Below are 20950 nucleotides of genomic sequence, written 5' to 3'. Positions count from 1 at the left end.
CTGGCAAAAACAATTACGTGTTGCTTTCTACGAATTGTAATTGGACCCAGAGATTGCATCTAATATGTTGTGCATGTGGCTAACATCCATTTCGTATGAAAACAAAAATCTATCTATATAATCTCTACTCGGTGAAGTCTCATAATGTTCTTTTAAGAAACACAAACAATGTGATATTACTTAGAAACCAACTTTTTACCATAAAATAGTTTTCTTATTATTTGAATGATTCCAGGAACCTACATCGATCCTCGCATCATTGCCGGATTCCATTACCGAGTGCGCCCAGTCGGATGGAGGAGACGCCTCTTCCAAGACAGATCTCTTCTACTACAGTCTGTCGGCATTGGTTATGGCAAACGGCTGACTTTCACACCTGACACTCTCAATTCTCCCGAGAACTACTTCTGGTCCGATTCTCATGCCGACGGAGTTGGATTTGAACCAAGAGCCGTGCACACTGGCATGAAGTTTGAAGTTACTGCCAACGGGGTAAATATATTATATTCTCAAGTATTTTAACTTCTGAAACAAAATTATGCATCCATCTTTAAAGGGTCCAAATTTCTGCAAAGCATTATAAGTGCCTGATTGTTAGTAAAATCGGCAACATAACACTCTTCTAACTATTATACGTAACTTTAAAATGAATTTAAATTGACGTACTTAGCTAATGTTTATAATTTGTCTTTTAGGATCATCTTGGCGAAGCAACAGTATTCAGGGCAGACCTCCCGCAGATAGAAGAAAAGACACAAGTGGTTTCCGTGCCAGGAAAGCCTCGCAAAGCCATCGAGAAACACATCCAGATTGACGTCACCTGCCACATGAAGTTAGCCACGACTAGGGGAGGTTCTGTGGACGGTGAAATTCATCTGATGCGGGTGTCAGGAGTAGCTCTGGTCAGAAAGGAGCCAGATAGTGCCAAAGCACACCTCGTCAAAGTCTACAATGTCGGTTTGGACTCTCAACTTAACCAGCTCTTCGTACAGTCACAAACCGAACTTACATTTTTCCCTCTGCCTTAAATTAACTAAATTGACTTCATGATGATTATTGTTACTTACAGTAATTCTATTGAATGTTAACTTGACATGCCTTGATCAGATATTATTCTGGAATACTTTTGGACCACATATTTGTTCACACGGTTCAAGATATTTAATTATTTTAATAGTAACAATGATAGATGCGTCGACAGCTTAAATAACTCGCAAGTTGATACAAGTGTGCCTAAATGTTTTGATGTTCCTAAACAATTTGCTGCCTTAGATAAAACGCAGATGCTGCTCTCTTCATCATGAATTATTACACCAAATAGTATTTTTGTTAACCGAATGCTTGAAGACTGTCATCAACGATTCCTACATTTTTTGTTTTAAACCAATTGAATTACTTAATTTTAATGAACAAATGATTGTAATTAGAATGTTGACAAAATAGCGACACAGGAAAATATAGTTCTACTATGGCACAAAATACAGTCATACATGCCTAATAATAAAATTGGTTATATTTTCAAGGAATTCCCAGCATTGCTTGTACGTTATATACCTACCTATTTATCCCTAAGGGACATCATTACATAATATTGTCCAGTTCTGTCTATAGTCAATGGTATAATTTTAGCCACAAATCATCATTTTTTAAACCCACTGTCATATTTCAGTAACCTCCTGGAAACAGTACCCTTTGTCTGCTAAATCTACCTCCATAGCCTATATCTCTCAAGACGATACTATTCCCTTTCAGTTCAATACAAATACAAGGTAGTGGCTATTATCCAACACAGCAAAGTTATTTCACTTTGATATATAGGACAATATATGTATAAATATATACTGATACCTAATTCATTTTGATATTAGATTCATGATTGCAGTTTCTTATAACGTTCCATATTCACATACAGCTACAAACACCGTTTTCAGTACATATTATACTACTTACAATGATGTCTATTGACGTAATATTGCCGTTTCCACAATGTTTTCTTTATGAAATTCAAAATCAAATCTATAATAAATCAAATCAGATCATACCTATCTATTAAAACATTAAAACTAAATCATAAATGGACAACAAACACATTTCTCTAGATAAGTAATGTTTTCATGAAGCTGAGAAAATTATCTTTTCTGTATTGTCAGTTATATACCTATGCAATTGAAACATTGCAGCTTAATCAAAACTATTATATTTTACAATAATTAGTTAAAAGCTTTGTTAACAGATGGTGTTCATAACTCATTATTTAGGGTTACGTGTAAATTGTATCTATAACATTTCACCGTAGCACAGTTTGCCGTGAGCTTTCTTATCGGAAAGAGATGATCGTATACTATACGGTCATATCTATAGCACCAAGATGAAAAAATTACGCAAATTCATGAATTCAAGAATGAACAACTAACATAACCTAACCTAGCAAATAATCCACTATATCGGCTATTTTTTAAATTTGTTTGCCGCTGGCTTCCTGTAAAGTGTAAACTGACAAGAACCGTGTTTTATTTAGACATGAATTTTATCTCATACGACCCAAAGAGGTTGGACGGGCTTTAATATACGACCATATATTTCCGATATAACATTTCACGGTAAAGTGTGATACGGCGAACTGCATACGTACAAATTTCCTGACACGATTCTTTAGACTTGATATTATATTAGGTGATCTGTTTATTGACAGTTTGATTAAAGATTCATTTTAAAACTTATTATTTTAAAATACTCATATTAAAGGGAACTATACTATCGTATCTAGATGTGAGTACCTAGCTAGTTCAATTATTATCATCAATATTAATATTATGATTGATTAAATTTATTTACTCAAACACTGTTATTAAAATTATTTATTTAGTTAGACCATTAATTTGAAATCACATTCCATCTAATTTTGTTACTCATCATAATGAGTGAGCCAAAAATTGTACTATCGTTACCAATATATTATTATTATAAAAAATGTAATCGATGAGATTTAATTAAAATTATGATACTCGAAATATTCTTGACTAAATGTTAAATTAATTTTAAATGAAATATTTAAATGGCTTATTACTGTTAATAGAAAATGTGTTTCACGTTGATTTGTAAACAAAATGTTCCTGTTGAGAGATTAAAATCGATCAGTATTTTTGTATTAATATGTTAGATGTATTATAAATTATTGTACAATAATGTATTATGCCACAAAATAAAATATAATTTAAATAAAGGAAATGCTTATTTATTTATCTAGGCACAGTATTTAAGGTATGGTGTGGACCTAGCGGAAAAATACTAAGCTCGCAATTTGAGACATTTTTTGATAATTTACAATTTCAACTGTATTTAATAAGTATGTATCTGAAAACATTAAAAAGAAATTTTTTAGAAAGAAGAAGAAAAACTTTTAAGAAGTTTTCTATTTTTTCTCGTACAGATTCATAGTTTTAATATATTTTTATATTTATTTTAAAAAACATCGATTTTTATAAAAATATAAATGTGTATAACTTGAAATCCTTTTTATTAATATCAAATTTTAGGTATGGTCCCAATATTGAAGCTCGATTTGATATAAAAAAAGGATTTCAAGTTATACACGTCTATATTTTTATAAAAATCGATGTTTTTTAAAATAAATATAAAAAATATTAAAACTATGAATTAGTCAAAAATCTGTCCCGAGGAAAATAGAAAACTTAATCTTTGACTTTAATAATAAAACTAAATTTTAATAATAAAATGTATGAATTGTAAATTATTATCAATAAAATGTCTCGAATTGCAAGCTTCGTTTTTTTCCGCTTTCATATTTATTTGCCAACTTCGATAATAATTAATAAATCTGAATCGCGGTTGTCGTCAGTCAGTCGCAATACGCAGGTTCAAAAAATTGTATTATTTTTGGATTTCATTTTCAAATAAAAAATAAATAAACCTCTGTGGATATTTAGAAGAACTTATTTTAGAAAATAGGAAAAGTATATAAGTTTGATTCGTATATTTTCTAAAAGATGTCGGTAGTGTACAATTTGCAATAAAACATGCGAAAAGATTTCGAATCAAAATTTTTATACTGCAGCTATCATCGAGTGAAGCGGAGGTTGGATGCTATTAGGTGAAGAAGTGCTCACCGCCCTTCCCTAAACTGTGAACAGGACCGCGTTGGTGAGTTGGGGCGCCAATGCGGTTCCATCCCCCCCCTCCATCCTGATCATTCAGGATGCGCTACAGATCATCGTATTGAGACACTATAAGAATCAAACCAAACTCCGCGTATAGTCGCGCGTCCACGACCCGACAAACCGCAACATACCTAAATAGCGACGATAACCTCCTTTTTGTGTATTTTTATTAGGTAATTATTTTTATAAAATCATATTATCAAGCAGAATTATTTTTTTATATGTTTCTATACAAAAAAATGATCATGTTGTTTCCTCCGCGGATGGAAACCATGATAAACAAGCCGGGCACGCAATGCTGCCATCTTTTTGCCACCGAATTATAGTACGCGGACCAAGAAATTATAGTATTTCGGCAATAAATATAGTACAGACCTCGCAACTGGACAGAATCTGACATTCGAATGACGTTTTCAAAACGGCAACCATAATGGTAGTTCGTAGTTCCATTTTTGACCATTCTTTAGAATCTAATTAGATAAGTTTGTAGGACTGAACCTACGTGTTATGATTTGTTGAAAATGTATAGGTTTTTTGATTCCTACAAAAAATAACGTAAAACAAAGGACATTTTTTTATTTAGACCTACTGACCGAAAATGCTTACCGGCTATGTCAAGAAATTCCATTTTAAATTAAAGTCAATGACCTTTTCACTCATTTTTTTTTCTCGACTTGCCAATTTCTCATTGCGATTCGCCAAGTTTGTTCTATTACGAAATCATTGTCCTTTGTGCAAATAATAGTACAAATAGTGCAAATAATAGTACGATAATATCAAAATTATAGTACTTTTGGCGTATGTTGTAAGATCTAAATAAAATCTTTTTTTTTTTTTTTGACCATGTCCGATCCTAATGGGATCACATGGGCCTCCACAGAGTAGAGGTTTGTATTAACAGATTTTTATTATTTTTTTTACGAGAAATGGATGTCAGCCACTTGCTCAACCTATTAGGTGCATACCGTGACTCACACACAAATTGAAAAACAATATGTGTACTTGCCAGACCCAGGATTCGAACCTGAGACCCACGGCGTGATAGTCCAACGCTGAAGCCGCGCGGCCAAAATCTATAAGATAAAAATATTTTTTTCCGATGCATTCAAAATAAAATTATAGTATTTTGGGCGTACTATACCTTTTTAATATAGTATAATGTACGGACGTACATAGTACGCAGACCAAAATTATAGTACAAGTACTATAATTATAGCACGGTTGGCAACACTGCTACATATAAATCATCGAAAATCTTTGTAAACTACTGCCATCTTGTGTGAAAAATGAATGCAAGGTTCAGTATTATTTTATAAAGATTAGAGCATATTTTGTCAGAGCACACTAATTATTATTTACAATAATAATTTTAATAATTATGTGATTGTCTGTTTGGTTGCAGCTGAGATATCGATTTTGAAATAAATCAGTTTTCAAAATATTACTCTGGCTTGTTAATTACTGCTGTAGGTATTTTTTTTTATTTCTTTTACATTATTTATGTATCATTTAGTGTTTGATAATAATATAGTGTTATAATATAGTCAATGCTTTGAAACAGTAATTATTATTATTGATTATGTGCCTTTGTCCTTGCCCTTGAAATGTCCCTTTGAGGAGAACGAAATCGGTTCAAATTTATCAAATAATAAAAGTGAAATAAGTAGGTACTAAAAAAGTTTGCGTTATATTAAATTAATAAATAATACAATGCAGTTCCACCATTAATTGACATACAAATAAAAAGGATTTCCAGTTATACATATTTATATTTTTTATAAAAAATGTTTTTTAAAATACCAACTTCAATATAAAAAATATTTAAACTACGAATTAGTCGAAAATCTCTTAGGCGATGCTTAGAAAAGTTAATAAACTAATTTTTATTAATAAATATGACCATAAAATACCTATATGTGGGTAATAAATAAGATGGGGTCCGATTCAACAAATTCACATTTTATTACATTTTTTACAATTATTGTAAGTTTATCTTTGACTTGAAAATAAAAAATGATTTTCTTTTGAATGTTTTCAGATGCATATTAATTAATTCATAGTTGAAATTGTAAATTATCAAAAAAATGTCTCAAATTGCAAGCTTCGTATTTTTCCGCTACGTGTCTCTGGTAGGTAAAGACATCGCCTTAACACAATAACAGAAAAAAAATGAAATTGAAGGGGAATAATTCATAGTGCCGCAACCATAGACTATTATATACGCCGCAACTAATAAAAACCTAAATCATACAACCGAAACATAATCAGCTACCTCTCCCTAGCAATTTTTTTTTATCGAATTTACAAAATTCTCTTCGATTACAATGTTGAAAGTAAATCTTTATACAACAAAATATTTTTTTCCGGACTATTTATTTATTCTATTTTACTCTGCAGAACTGTGACTATTTATAGTAAAGGTTGGGAACTATTCAGTGAAGTCCCTAGACAAAATGCCGCCCCATTTTTGTATAAAATATTTTTTATCATCCGTGTTCGTGTCGTTTCTGGTCACCAAGGACGTCGAAGGGAAACGGAAGTAAACTAGACATCACGAACCCGACAAAAAAAATACTTAAGGGGGTACATGCTCAGCGTAGGTCAAAATTGAGCTTTTATTGCATTTTCAAAGCATGATCCTAGACATTCCTTAAACGTTGTAGATAATCTATTTATATAATTTTGAAGCCTTATTATCCTTTATATTTATTTTAAATATTGATGACTGCATAAAGTATTTTTATTACCTAAAATAGTATTCTTTTCAACCTCTCGCTCTAATGTTTCAGAATATAGTCATATTTCAGTACATGCATGTGCAGTGGTGTTAAGATTTTTTACATTTATAAATTTTAAATGCATTTATAAAACCATTAGTATAATTCATGTGGACATTATTACAGTGAAGTACCTATTTACGATAAAAAAATTATATTGATAATCTCTGTGATCCCAAATTAGACAAGAATTAGGAATTTTATTATTCAAAAAATGGGCAAGATTAACACATTTGAAGATAATTCTAAAGATACTAATTATAAGCTATGTCTTTGACCATTCAAGTCTGATAAACATCTTACGAATAATGATTGGTTTATAATAATTATTGACCTAAGAATAAGGTAGTGTTTTTTTTAAATACGCCATTTCTTTTGGCATTTCCCAGTAGTTAAGCTACAACATACGGCCGTAGCCATAAATTGACAAACTATAATTGAAGTAGGGAGTAAAATGATGTTAACGCGCGTGTTTGAACATGTACCGTTTAAAAAAAAAGATTTTTATTCCGGTTAGGTACATGTCCAAACACGCGCGTTAACATGATATTACTCCCTACTTCAGTTCTAGTACTATCGTTCTACTGCGCAGGCATCGCATAACTTCCAATCATTGTCGCGTGAAAATTCAAAAATCTTGCAACTGGCACGATAGGTACTACATGTTTACACAATATGCATTTTCTTGTTATGGCCGCGATAATACGTAATGTCAACGGGGTATAAAACTATTAAGACGGTACTTCAGTGAAACGGCAAATAATTTTCAACTATAGGTGCGACGAAATTTCGAACTGGCTGGCAATCGGAGAGCGAAAGTCGAGCTGTGAACACGTCAATTTGTTTTGGGATGGCGACGGGGGAATTAATTCTTAAATCGTGTAAAGATGACTTAAAAACGATACCCATTTACTTGAAAAAGAAAACATGTATGAATATATTATTATTATTAGTAATAGAACAATAAACGTAACATTAAATGGACGCATGTTGACTTTTTATAACAAATTATGTTTTGTTCTGCACGCGTCATTTGCACAATCTTCGCGTCGCGTAGTCACGATCGTTTTAGACCGTGCCCCAGCTGAAGTATAGCCTTAAGTATTTTACTTATCTTTTTTCATTAGACAAACTCCAAAAAGTACTTGTTTTGAATACATTTAAAAAAAATATCGGAAAATTTTGTGATTTTTAAAAATGTAACCTGTAATTGGGAACCTGCGGCCCGCGGCGAAATATTTTTCCTAAAAAAACAAGCCGACTATGAAAAATATCGGGAACCTGCGGCCCGCGGCGAAATATTTTGCCTAAAGCAAAAATCTACTGATATTTTGTCGAATCTACTGATTTTTTTTACACATTCTACTGAAATTTCAAATTTTGACTTGGCAACACTGCTGCAAAGTTAGTACTAACGTGACCACTGTCGCGTGATGTTGTGCGCTTGTATTGCTGTTCCAATTTAATGCTCGAATAGTATGTCGAATTTTTAACTCGAATATAATTTTATATAAAAACACTCGAATACAATAATTTTAAATGTCTGTCAAATAGAGGTGCCCTAAAATGTATTTCATACCGCTGTGTGTGTGGTGTCAGTTGTACTTTATAATAAGTTTATCAATAAATAATGTGTATAGTTTTAACTTAGAAACTAGAATCCCAATTATAAAACAAGAAGCTATTGGCTCGTATTTTGGATATTCCGTTGCAGAACACATCACAGAATCCATAGATGGAATAAGCTGGTATGTAAACAAACGGAAATTATATTGTTTTATAATATTTAAAATACTGTAAGGTAGATAGGTACATGTTTCTTACCTGAGCGAGCTAAATTGTTTTTTTTGCAGGTGTAAAATAACCTGTAGATCGAATATCACCTTGAGTAGGCCTTACTTGGCCTGTCAAAACGACATGGGCGGTTGTACAACCAAAGAATTTGTTAATATTGCAGTCTTTGAGATACGTTCTACAATGTCATCATTTCAAATAAATTTAAAAAAATGTATACCTATGTCATTATGAATTTGTCACATACTTCACCACAAAGATATACCTAATATGAGTTTAGGTACTATAATAGGTATATTATGGCTTTAATGTTCATCTGAATCCTACTTATTCATATTATTATTATTATCTTGTGACAAGAAGGCAATAATCGGTAGAAGTCGGTTATGTTGATAAAATTCATGAATTCAATAATGAAAACCTAACCTAACTTCAACGAACCTAAACTTACCCAACCTAACAAATAATCCAGTAGGTATATCGGCTATTTTGAAAATGTGTTTGCCGCTGGATTTCCCATTACCGACTTGTACCCAATAATCATAGGCATGGGCCCCACATGGGGGGGGCTGACAGGGCTCTAGCCTGGGGCCCGGGCTAAGAAGGGGCCCGGCGTGGCGAGTCGACCAGATAAGCCTTTAATAGCAAAAAAAGTAGCCTGCGTAGCTATTTTCCTTCACTAATGTTATTATTTTAAATTATGTAGTTGCACGATATAGTTTTTAATTGTGTGTAAAAAGATACAACAAAAAACATTAAATAGGTATACTAAATATGTAGGTTTGTGTTGGCCTCGCCGGGCCCCCAGGCTAGAGCCCTGTCAGCCCCCCATTGTGGGGGCCATGGTTGTAGGTAATTACTTATGTACTTGGTAAAGTATGTAGGTATGTCTAAACTCAAATTACATTGGCAGATTCTCAAGTCGACCGTCTGCCTCGATCGCCCTCGACTTTTAAGCAAACTTTTATCAATGTTTTGTGGTCCTAGATCTGAAAAAGAAAACGGCAAACCTGTGTAGGTACCTACTGTTGACAGTTTCATTAAATAAATATGATGTATTGTCAAATAATATGAAGTAAAAACCTCATATAATTTGTGACAGCATTTTTATATTATTATTATCGTTTGTATGCGTAAATTGAGGCACCGCAATTCGTGTTTCCCGCCATTCATAAAAATATTTTATTTGTAAACAGTTTACATAATGCAAATGACCCCTATCTGTCAATGATAATATTAACCTATCTATGTCTATGATGTCATGTTACAATGCACATATTCGTGAATATTGTGTAATATTATTATAGTTAATATTATGCACTCGATTCACTTCATACTTAAGTTAGGTATCCCTAAAATATTTGTCAAAAAAATGTCACATAATGATAAAGGAATATTTTATAATATACTTATTGCTAAAAACTTCATATCAATTTTAATCTAGGTTCTGTATTATGGCTATACCTCAGTTGAGGCATGGTCTAAAAGGATCGTGGCTAAGCGATTCGCGGATTGCGGGTCGCTGGTGCAGCGCTCGAAATGGAAAAATTTACGAACCGGAGCGCTCGACAGTTTTCTGAAGATTTTTACTTAGTATAGTTATCAAAGTACCTATGTGTGTTTTTTTTCCATAAAAATAAGTGTGTTAGATTTTCTATTGGGGCCTATCCAGCTCAGACGGTCAAATTATTTATTTCACGAGACGGAGCGATAATTTTACCGATTTCACGAACAGGAACGGCGCTCCGGTGCGTTCCGGTCCATTTCGAGCCCTGCGCTGGTGCAAATGACGTATGCCGACCGAAATATAATTTGTCATATAAATCCAACATGCGTCCATTATGTTCTGTTTATTGTTCTATTAGTAACAATAGTAATATATTCATTGACATGTTTTCTTTTTAAAGTAAATGGTAAAGTACTACAAAAAATTGCATTTTATTAAATAAAAACAACAATAAAGTAAATGGGTAACGTTTTTAGTCATCTTTACACGATTTAAGAATTAATACCCCCGTCGCCATCACGAAACAAATTGACATATTGACACCTCTACGTTCGCTCTCAGAGTGCGCCAGTGAGTCCAAAATTTCGTCGCGCCTATAGTTGAAAATTATTTGCCGTTTCACTGAAGTATCGCCTTATCATGAAATTGGTACGGTAACGCAATGTGACAGTATAAAACAGAACAGAATTTGTTAGGACAGTGAGAGAAATGTTAATAAACATCATGGTTACATTCATAGTAGGTACGTGTTGTGATGTTTTATAATTAATTAGATTCATTATTATAATCAGCGATAACTATTATTATTACTGTCTTAAATTGACCTTTACCATAATAAATAATATTACGATTATTAGGAAGAATATAAATGTAATGTTATTAATTGTTTACTTTATCTAGTAAGTAGTCATTCATTAAACATTATCAATTGTGTTTAAATAATATTACTAGGTTCTTAAGTAGTTTTATTATTTTCTTTATGAATAGGACTTTAATGGGGGAAACGATTGAAACTAGAAAATTCCTATACCTTCTCCTTCTCCACAGTATGAGTGGACCAATGACATAATAATGTCATTGGAGTGGACAAAGGTAAGGAAATAGAGCATTTCCTAGTTCATTATCCAAAGAAAGATCAACGGCATCGCTACGTGTAGAGTTGGTTATTTCCAGAGAAAATTTCAATCTCGAGATTCGGGGTTTCCCGAAATGATGAAATTTTGAATTCTCGAGATTCTGGATTTCCAGAAAAGAATTCTTGAGATATAGGGAAATTTAAAAAAAAACTGTAAAAATTCTAAAATCAGTGTAAAAACAGACAAATTCCAAAAAATATGTTTTTTTTTTATTTATGCAAGAAGACAAACAAAATAAAAGTAGGAAAACAAAAATAATTAAAAATATTACTTATTAAAATAGCATTTCAAAAAACACAGACTGTCAATCGCTGCATCTGGCAATCACGTACGCTTTTGAGACACAAAATTCCCTGATGTTGCAAAAATTGTGCTCATTTTGAGTCGACGTTGGCTAAATTGTGTTAAATGCCCCGGGACAGTCTTTGAACGTTTTGTGTTTCCTGTCCACTTTTTTCATATAGAAAATCGTTTTTTCAAATAATATTTGATAATAAAGAAATCCCGAATCCCGAGAAAGATTCTCGAGATCCGGGATTTCTCGAAATGCTAAAAATTTCAATTCTCGTGATTCGGGGTGGAAAATCTCGAAAATTTCTCGAGAACTCCCGTCGGGAAATTCCCGAAACCCAACTCTAGCTACGTGGCAGAGGAAAAAAGAAGCCGCATGTCGAAAGGTAAAACAATGGGGTATGTTCGGGTACTTAGTCACAACAATCCGTAGAAGATGTGTATAATATGTCATTATTATGCGAGAAATTAACATTTTTTTGATATAACACATAAATATTAACACCATAGATTATAGAACGATATTTTTTTGGAGATACATAAGTACTTACTTCTATCCATTATGCTTTTATTTCATTTTAATCACAGATAACATCTAAGTCAGTGACGGAGACTCCATACAAGCCTACCTTCTTAACAAAACTATTTTTAATTGCATATTGACATATCTAGATACCTATTTATATAATCACTTGATTATTTTATATTTTAGAAAGATAATTTAATTTATCAACGACAGATGTCATATTATAATATGTTGGAATTACAAAACAATCTTCAAAGGTTTAAAAAATACACCACAGCGCGCCATCTGTATTGACGTAAATAAATGTCAGATTATTTCTCAAGGAATTGTGATATTTTTTCGTATGGATTTTTCGTCACATAATCTCAGTCAGTCTATCGAATTGCTTGAAATATGGTAGGCTCCTATTGCAGGGCCTAAAACCTTCGCGTATAATATTGTTGTCATGACTGCACTTGGTCCAAAATATGTAATTAATAATCAGATAATTAAAAATAATAATTTATATGGCGTTTAGTCGCATATTAATAAATATATATATATATATATATATTTATATTATAATTTAATATAATATATAATATTAAATATAATATTATTATTAAAAATGAACCACGAGTTAGAAGAGTTAATAAAACATGAAACGGTGGTGAAATTCTGTCGATCCCAAAGACTAAGGTGGGCTGGACACGTTGAGAGAATGCCTGAGCACAGGACGCCAAAAATCATGACCAAGTGGATCCCACAGTGGAAACGGTCTAGGGGCAGACCAAAGAAGAGGTGGGCTGACTGTATCGAAGAGGACTGGAGAAAGATGGGGAGGACTGGAGACTAGAGAGGAGCAGCCAGGGAAAGGAGCTTGTGGAGGACAATTGTAGAGGAGGCCAAATCCCGCCCTGGGATGTAGTGCCGAGAAAGAAGAAGAGAATATATTATATATTTTTAAATAAAAGGATTTTTTTCTTACGATTTTAAATGTGTATAAATGTTTTGAAAACATACGTAAGTAATTTAAACTCATCGTTCAATTTTATGTCGTCAGTAAGTTTTTGAAGTTTCATTTAATTAGTGTGTCATTGTCATTAGTGTGTACCTATTCATTAGTAGTAATATCGTAGTATCTTGTTATTTCCCGTAAGAATACCTGCCAAGTGTGGTCTTTTTCTCAAATCTCCACAGCCTACCTCTTTCCAAAAGTTACCCTACGCCACTGATTTGATTCATTTATTCATTATTGGATATTTTCTACACAAAAAATAACTGTGGAAATGCGACAATATTTTGTTTGTAGAAAAATTGTAGAAAGGTAAACGTACCTGTACAAGAACACTGACTAACTTGTTTCCCTATCTCGAGGATAACGACAGGATCTCGCGTGTAAGACGGTCTTCTGATAAAAATGCCTCTAATTGGCTTCAACAGCGTCTCGCAGTTCTTGTTTTGAAAATATTGATTTGTATTATTTTTCGGTCTGTATGTATAAGATGTCTGAATCCATTTAGAACATTGCATTCCAAGGATTCGAGGTTCATACCGTGTGTTTAAAGTAGAGAACTGAGAAAGGTAAGACACTGACAACAATTATGATTTAACACAGGAGTCTGCAATATTTTAAGACTTCAACACATTTAACTTTTAGTGTTGATAATTGGTTGCAAGATAAGACAGGGAAATACAAAATGTTTATTAGGTTTTTCAATTTTTACTAAAACGAAACCGAATATAATTTTTATATCTTATTAAAAATGTAATTTCGTTTTGAGTCATTATAAAATTTACAATGTTATTAAGTAATAAATAATAAAAGGTATTGTTAATTTTATGTCTTCTCTTCAAAAATCTAATTTGCTTTATTACCAATGTACTCTCAATGAGAATCACTGAAACCAGACACTTTGTCAGAAATTCCCTTTCATCTTAAGCTATCCTGTGCTGATCCGGTTGACAGGTTGCTTGATCCATTGTTAGCTGAGGGGATGCATACGTCCACGCGAGTCATTCAAAATTATTCTACGTTCGACGCCATCAGTGATCTTGAAGGTGCTCTGATCTCTTCTAGCAATTTGATCATTGAAGTTAATGACCCTGCCAAACCACACGCGGTCTCAATCAAAGGTTATCAGAGGACCCTACGTTTGGGTGTGAAGATTAATTTTTTTCATGACTGGGAATGTCTCAGGAGCAGTTTCCCATGACGAAGTCGCCATGCACTCAAATGTGCTTTGACTGAAGTTACATGACTTTTGTTAAGACTACCCATGGGAGAGAAAAGCACGTAGAGGCAAAATTAAAATTTGTAGTAAGTAACAAAACCTAATACAAAACTGCCGAACAACCTAAGTGAAGAGAACTTCGCGAATTCAAAATATGACAAATTTTCTAACGCAATACAATTATTGTCCTATGTGGCGACCAAGTAGGACAGTCCGTTGGGCCCAACAGCTGGTTGAACCAACTTGGGCAGTGACCAGCTCTTCCCTTTCCGTACAAAATTTGGGTCATTGCTAGTGGATGTGGTTTGAAAATTGACGAAGAATTATAGGACGCTGCTAGTACCTTCGACTTCTTTCATTCACGTGTCCTCATTTTTAAGGGATCGTCAAATCGATTGATCACCACTTTTGCAGGACAGAATTTATCCTCTAATTCTTGGCTCTGGGCTGATAACATTTCGTTGGATCAAACAAAAAAACTTATTTAATTAAATTAGAGGAAGTGAACATGAAATATAATATTACACTCTTGCGTAAATGATTTGTATATAAATACTGTCGAGTGAGGGTCGCCCACGATGGCTGATCGGTAACGTTTCGACTGATAATGTCGTGAGTCCCGGGTTCGAATGCCGGTTCTGGGAAATTCACATGTTTTCCAATGTGTGTTTGGATCTAATAAGTTGAGCAAGTGGCTAACATCCGTTTATCGTAAAAACAAAAATTTGTTAATAACATCCTCCATTATCCCGTAGACGCTCAAAATATAATTATGATCCTTTTAGGGTGGAACATGGTGATGTAATGTAATGTAATCGAATGAAGGTACTTGATGGAATTTATATTTGATTTCTAATTAAGTTTTCCATTAATTTCCAACACTTCAGATTTTCCAACGCCTGGTAATTCTGTGCAAGAACGTTTAACGTATTAATTTGATATATAAACGGTCAACATGGTGCCTGAAGATGATGAAAGGCGAAGCTCGGGTTGCATAAAACGATTGAAATGGAAAAGTGCGAAACTTACATAAATTAATATTGTAATAGATTTGGATTTGAATTTCCAAACGGTTCAGATTCCTTAAATCTTTCCCTTGGAACTTACACCCTTTGTGCAATATTCACGGTCAAGTTATTCCTTTGACCCAGCCAAAGTATGTATGTGCGTAACCTTGTTCATCGAAGTGCGTCTCATGGCGACCCATCCAATTAGTGGAAATGCAAAAGCGCACTAAAGCGCTGACTGTCTATCGCAGTGGCGGAATAAAGAATACCAGAACAGTGGAGTGCGAATTGTCACCGTTGTTTTATTATTTTAAAAGAGGGTCTGTTTAAAGTTTAAACAATCTGGTCCATACGTATATAAGTACTCTTAAGGCCGGTACGGATTAGTCTTGTAATTTAGTCGAGTGGCGAGTAGTTTAGTTGCCACTAAATGATTTAGTAACTGAAAAGTGTCCGAATACTGTACATTAGTGAGTGACGTGTCAAAATGAACAGAGCACAGCGTAACAAAGCAATTTTTTTTTATTCAAAAAATAATTCTCAAGACTTAAAAATGTAACATTTTTTTTTTTGAACATAAAACATTATTTGGAAACACTTTTTATATATTTCACAGAAGTTTTTTCTAATTATGTATGTTCAAAAAAATATTAAGTAACTAACTTCATTTATAAGGCTATATTAGAAGAATTGGAGGAAGAAATTCTACGACAACTAATGAATTTGACTAAAGATAACGTGTTCAGACGTGTTTAGTATTTAGAATTTAGAGAGAGGTGGTGGGGGCCGCTACTTAACTGAAAAAATAGAACAAAATGGATTGACTCGACTGAATGATTTTACTAAATTAATCGACTAAATTTGTCTGTTCATACACGTTTAGTTAGGTACTAAATTACTCGCAACTCGACTAAATTACTCGACTAATCCGAAACGGCCTTAACACAGTGACTGTTCTCTATGAAATAGATTAGGCGGCGTATCATGTTAATTTGTAAAAAAATCCTGTACTTTTGCTTTTGGCTTCCCTAATCATCTTACGTTGATTATAGGTTTAAAAATTGTTATTGCATTAAAGCCTAGATTTGTATAAAAAAAATCTGAAATATTAATTTCAAGCACTGCACACACACTGACCTGACTGACAGTTGCGGACAAAATCTTTTTTTTAAACACCGGGACCACCCCATATAAAAAGCATACAAAAATGCCAAGATTAGAAGTGTCCTACGAGTGTCAATAGGTATAATTAAAAGTAAGCATTGAAGAGAAATAGCCGGAAAATAAATAATAGATTGCTTTGTGTTGGTCTGTCGCATGATTAATCCTACAGGCTTACTTGCATATAGAGTTGGGTATTTCCCGAGAAAATCTCAATCTCGAGATTCGGGATTTCCAGAAAAGTATTCTCGAGATATCGGGAAATTTAAAAAAAAACTGTAAAAATCCTAAAATCATTGTAAAACAGAAAAATTCCCAAAAAAATTGATTTTTTTTTAATTTATAAACAAAAATAACTAATTTATAACAAAAAATAACAATTTATCTTATTTATAAATAAGATAATGAAAACAAAAATATGTAATTAAAAACATTACTTAAATAGAATTTCAAGAAATATAGACTGTATATTGCTGCATCTGACAATCGCCTACGCTTTTGAGACACAAAATTCCCTGATGTTGCAAAAATTGCGCTCATTTTTAGTCGACGTTGGCTTAATTGTGTTAAATGCCCCGACCAGTCTTTGAACATTTTGTGTTTTATGTCCACTTTTTTCAATTAATATTTGATAATAAAAAAATCCCGAATCCCGAGAAAAGATTCTCGAGATTCGGGATGGAGAATTCCCCACGGGAAATTCCCGAAACCCAATACTTTCATATATAGCTATATAAGTGGTGTGTGAATGAAAAGAAAATGTTAAGTAAAAAAATATGCCAAGATCGTTCACATTGGATTGACGCTTTGGCGAGCTATTGTACATGTTATTACATAGTTATATGTAATCGAGGATCTTGACCTAGAAAAAGTACTTAATTGAAAGAAATTTGTCAGTATTGAAATTCAAGTTAATTTTTATCGATCAAATTTCAATTGAATTGAGATTACGTTGCAACATGTAGGGGCAAGTTGTGTTCCTCTGGACAATCTCGAGTTTTAAGCATTCCTGATTTTTTTTTCTGAAAAACTAAAAAAACTTCCAAACAAAGTTTGGACTATTTGGAGCTCATATAAATGATGCATCACCTTTTATTTTTTTGTTTCAGTGTATGTATTTCAATAAACGAGATATATACACTCTTATAAAACCCCCTAAATTGTCCACAGGAACATGTCCATGTATGTTCCGTTGGACATATGGTCATGTTCTTCTGGACAGTATTGTTCCTCAGGACAGCATAATCATTTTTAACTTATGAATAAAATAACCTATATATACAACGATATTCTTTACTCTAAATTTTTCATTTAAATTGACAATAAAAATAATATCTTTATGATATACATAAGTACTATTTAATGAGACAAACATAGTAAAAATTTATACATACTTATATACAATCCAGATCGTGTCGAATTGGCACAATTCTAAATCGTCATCAAAAAGTAAAAACTGAATTTATTAAAACGGAATCGGCGAGTTCTTTCAATGAATGAACGCCACTGGCAAAATTTGCGGCGCATCTCGAAGGCAAACAAACACGACCAACAAACGGACAATACCAACTAACATTATCTTGGAATATCACTAACAACTCCAAGCAGTGTTGCCATATTTTGAAAGTGGAATTATAGTACAGAGCCTCCAAAATTATAGTATTTGGGGATAAAATATAGTACGCGTTGTCATCTGTTGAAAATGAAAATTTTCCCAATTTTTCATAGTCGGCTCGTTTTTATTAGGAGAAATATTTCGCCGCGGGCCGCATGTTCCCTATTTTTCATAGTCGGCCTTGTTTTTTTTAGAATATTTCGTCGCGGGCCGCAGGTTCCCAATTTTTCATGGTCGGCTTGTTTTTTTTAGGAAAAATATTTCGTCGCGGGCCGCAGGTTCCCAGATTTTTCATAGTCGGCTTGTTTTTTTTAAGAAAAATATTTCGTCGCGGGCCGCAGATTTCCAAATTTTCGAAGACTACTCGATTGCGAAATGGCAAATGCAAAATTATAGTATTTTGGGCGTACTATACCTATTTTATATCGTACATAGTACGCGGACCAAAATTATAGTACAAATACTATAATTATAGTACGGTTGGCAACACTGACTCCAAGCCAGTCGGGGAGGATTGTCTTTGGTAAGCTCCACTCAACGGTAATGAGCACTTAGTGGGTAGAAGAAGAGACTTATTATACCTAAACCTACCTGATTATTATTAAACATGGCTATTCGCACATACGGATAAAGCTAAAGCCATGGTAAAACCGCTTTGAAAGAAAATGCGGTAATTGGACACCTGTGAAGTTGTCTTAGGCCCGTTTCAGACGGGACACCGGTGTCGCGTTCGATATAATATAGGAGGCCTTTGTATTCGAATAAACGGGCCATTGTGTATGAATGCCCCAGAGCTAATGAGTCTACGCATGATTTCGCGTTATAAATTAGAACATAAAACTGGCTGCGGTAATAAAAACAACTGTATCGGTGGCTTGAGAATTTAGCGGCCGACGGAAAAGTGTACCTGACACGCGTTGACTCATTAGCTTTGGGGCGTTCATAAACATAATACAAAGGTTCCTTTATTCGAACACAAAGGCCTCCTTATTATATACGAGCGCGACACCAGTGTCCCGTCTGAAACGGGCCTTATCGAATAATATAGCGTTGGGTATGTGGTATTTTTACCAGAGCTAGCAAAACAATAGGTCTAAAAATTACACACTTGTATGGCGTTAAATCTAGCGTTTTTTCTACCGCAAAATGCCTCAAATCTACCATAAAACGTTAAAATTAATTGACTCATTCATTTGAAGATGTACCTATACTTACGCCCTATTAATTTCATAGATATAAAACAATACATTGCACATAATTATCAAGACCCTCAAACAGTGCCTGGAAAATAAATAAATTGACATGGGTAAAAGATTTCGACAAATTAAGTATTAATTTTTAAATGTATTTATGTTCATGAGCGAACATTAAGTACCAAGTTTAAGACGTTTACTACATGAGATGACAAATATAATTAAAAATAAGCCTGTAATATTATTTATTTATGAGATACCATTATATAACTAAAAACTGAATTTAAAAAAACCGCGCCATAAAAACAGACTTATACAAAATGATTAGGCGCGAATTATATTATGGTGCATGTCGTCTACTATCACGTGACATCACTGAAAGCAGCCGATACGGGAAAAAAGTGTGTAATGCAGGGCTCGAAATGGACCGTAATGCACCGGAGCGCCGTTACGGTTCAAAAAATCTCCAAAATTATCGCTCCGTCTCGTGGAAATATTAATTTGACCGCCTGAGCTAGATATGTCATATAATAAAAAATCTAGCAGACTTATTTTTATAAAATACATATACAATTAGATTACAACGTTAAAATTTTCATAACGAGCGCTCCGGTTCGTAAAATTTTCCATTTCGAGCTCTGGTGTAATGTCGTTTTTCTTGGTGTTTAAAATGTTATCAGACTGCTGCTCTCATCCCGTAGCACATTTTGAACCTTTAAAGTTTAAACGAACATTGTCAGTTAGCAAAATCTGCCGAAATCACCAGAACAACAATGAGGTCACCTCACGTTTTACCGCACTGCATCGACACCTACATGACTCAATGGACGTTTTTATCATCTTCTACATGCCTACACTTTTCGACTGACATGTCAAAATCACGTTTATTTGTTTTTAGCGATTGGCACTATGTATTTTCTATAGGAATGTTGTATATTATCTATGGTCTGCAGGTTGGGTTCTGTTCAAAATATTATCTATGAATATAACATCGCAAGTAATTTTAACGTACGCACACGTAGAAACTGTTAAAATTAATTTTAATCAGCATGACTAATGAATAATAATTAAAAATACTAATACATTATAGTATTTTATAGTATCCATCATTGAATTTACAGAGGTAGTGGTCGTTCAAAATATTCTGCAGAATGACGAAACCATATACTAAATTTGTCGCCGTGACAGCGTGATAGACCGTGACATGCACCCTGATGTATTTCGCGCTTTAGTGACAAGGTAGTAATTACACCGGGTGGCCTAAAAATACCCCATTTTATATAGTCGAATATGTTTTTAATTATTTACGGAATATTAAATTATGCTTGTCGACTAATGCATGACACTAATGTGGCGAACGAATCTAGGTACGACGTGAAATTACTTTCAGTTATTTTCAGCATTCGTCATAGTAACCTTCATAAACGTATATATTTATTTAACTTTGTTTGGTTTTGAAATTTTCATTATTTTTAATTTTACTATTTATGTATGACTGTTTATGACTCGTTTTTTTATTTTAAGTTACTTGATTTATAAACATGTTATTAAC

At 33.3% G+C, this 20950-nt stretch overlaps 2 protein-coding genes across 3 annotated transcripts in view; both read left to right on the top strand.

Moving 5' to 3' along the window:
- The window catches only part of LOC147073646 (uncharacterized), a 41029-nt gene extending 37830 nt beyond the window's left edge, over window positions 1–3199 (top strand). Inside the window, exons 7-8 of the mRNA XM_085944306.1 lie at window positions 236–492; window positions 696–3199. Coding sequence (XP_085800432.1) covers window positions 236–492; window positions 696–1028 — 590 coding nt within the window. The 3' untranslated portion in view covers window positions 1029–3199. The remainder of the gene's footprint in view (window positions 1–235; window positions 493–695) is intronic.
- Window positions 3200–8362: 5163 nt separating this feature from the next.
- mew (multiple edematous wings) overlaps window positions 8363–20950 on the top strand; it is a 244832-nt gene continuing 232244 nt past the window's right edge. For both annotated transcript variants that reach the window (XM_085944154.1, XM_085944153.1), the window contains exon 1: window positions 8363–8703. In XM_085944154.1, the coding sequence (XP_085800280.1) occupies window positions 8522–8703 (182 nt within the window). In that variant the 5' untranslated portion in view covers window positions 8363–8521. The remainder of the gene's footprint in view (window positions 8704–20950) is intronic.

Source organism: Rhyacophila brunnea, unplaced genomic scaffold, assembly GCF_057557595.1.
Source record: "Rhyacophila brunnea isolate RB1 unplaced genomic scaffold, BYU_Rbru_1.0 scaffold_17, whole genome shotgun sequence".
In the NCBI taxonomy this organism is placed as follows: Eukaryota; Metazoa; Arthropoda; class Insecta; order Trichoptera; family Rhyacophilidae; genus Rhyacophila; species Rhyacophila brunnea.
This window is presented reverse-complemented; position numbering and strand designations above follow the sequence as displayed.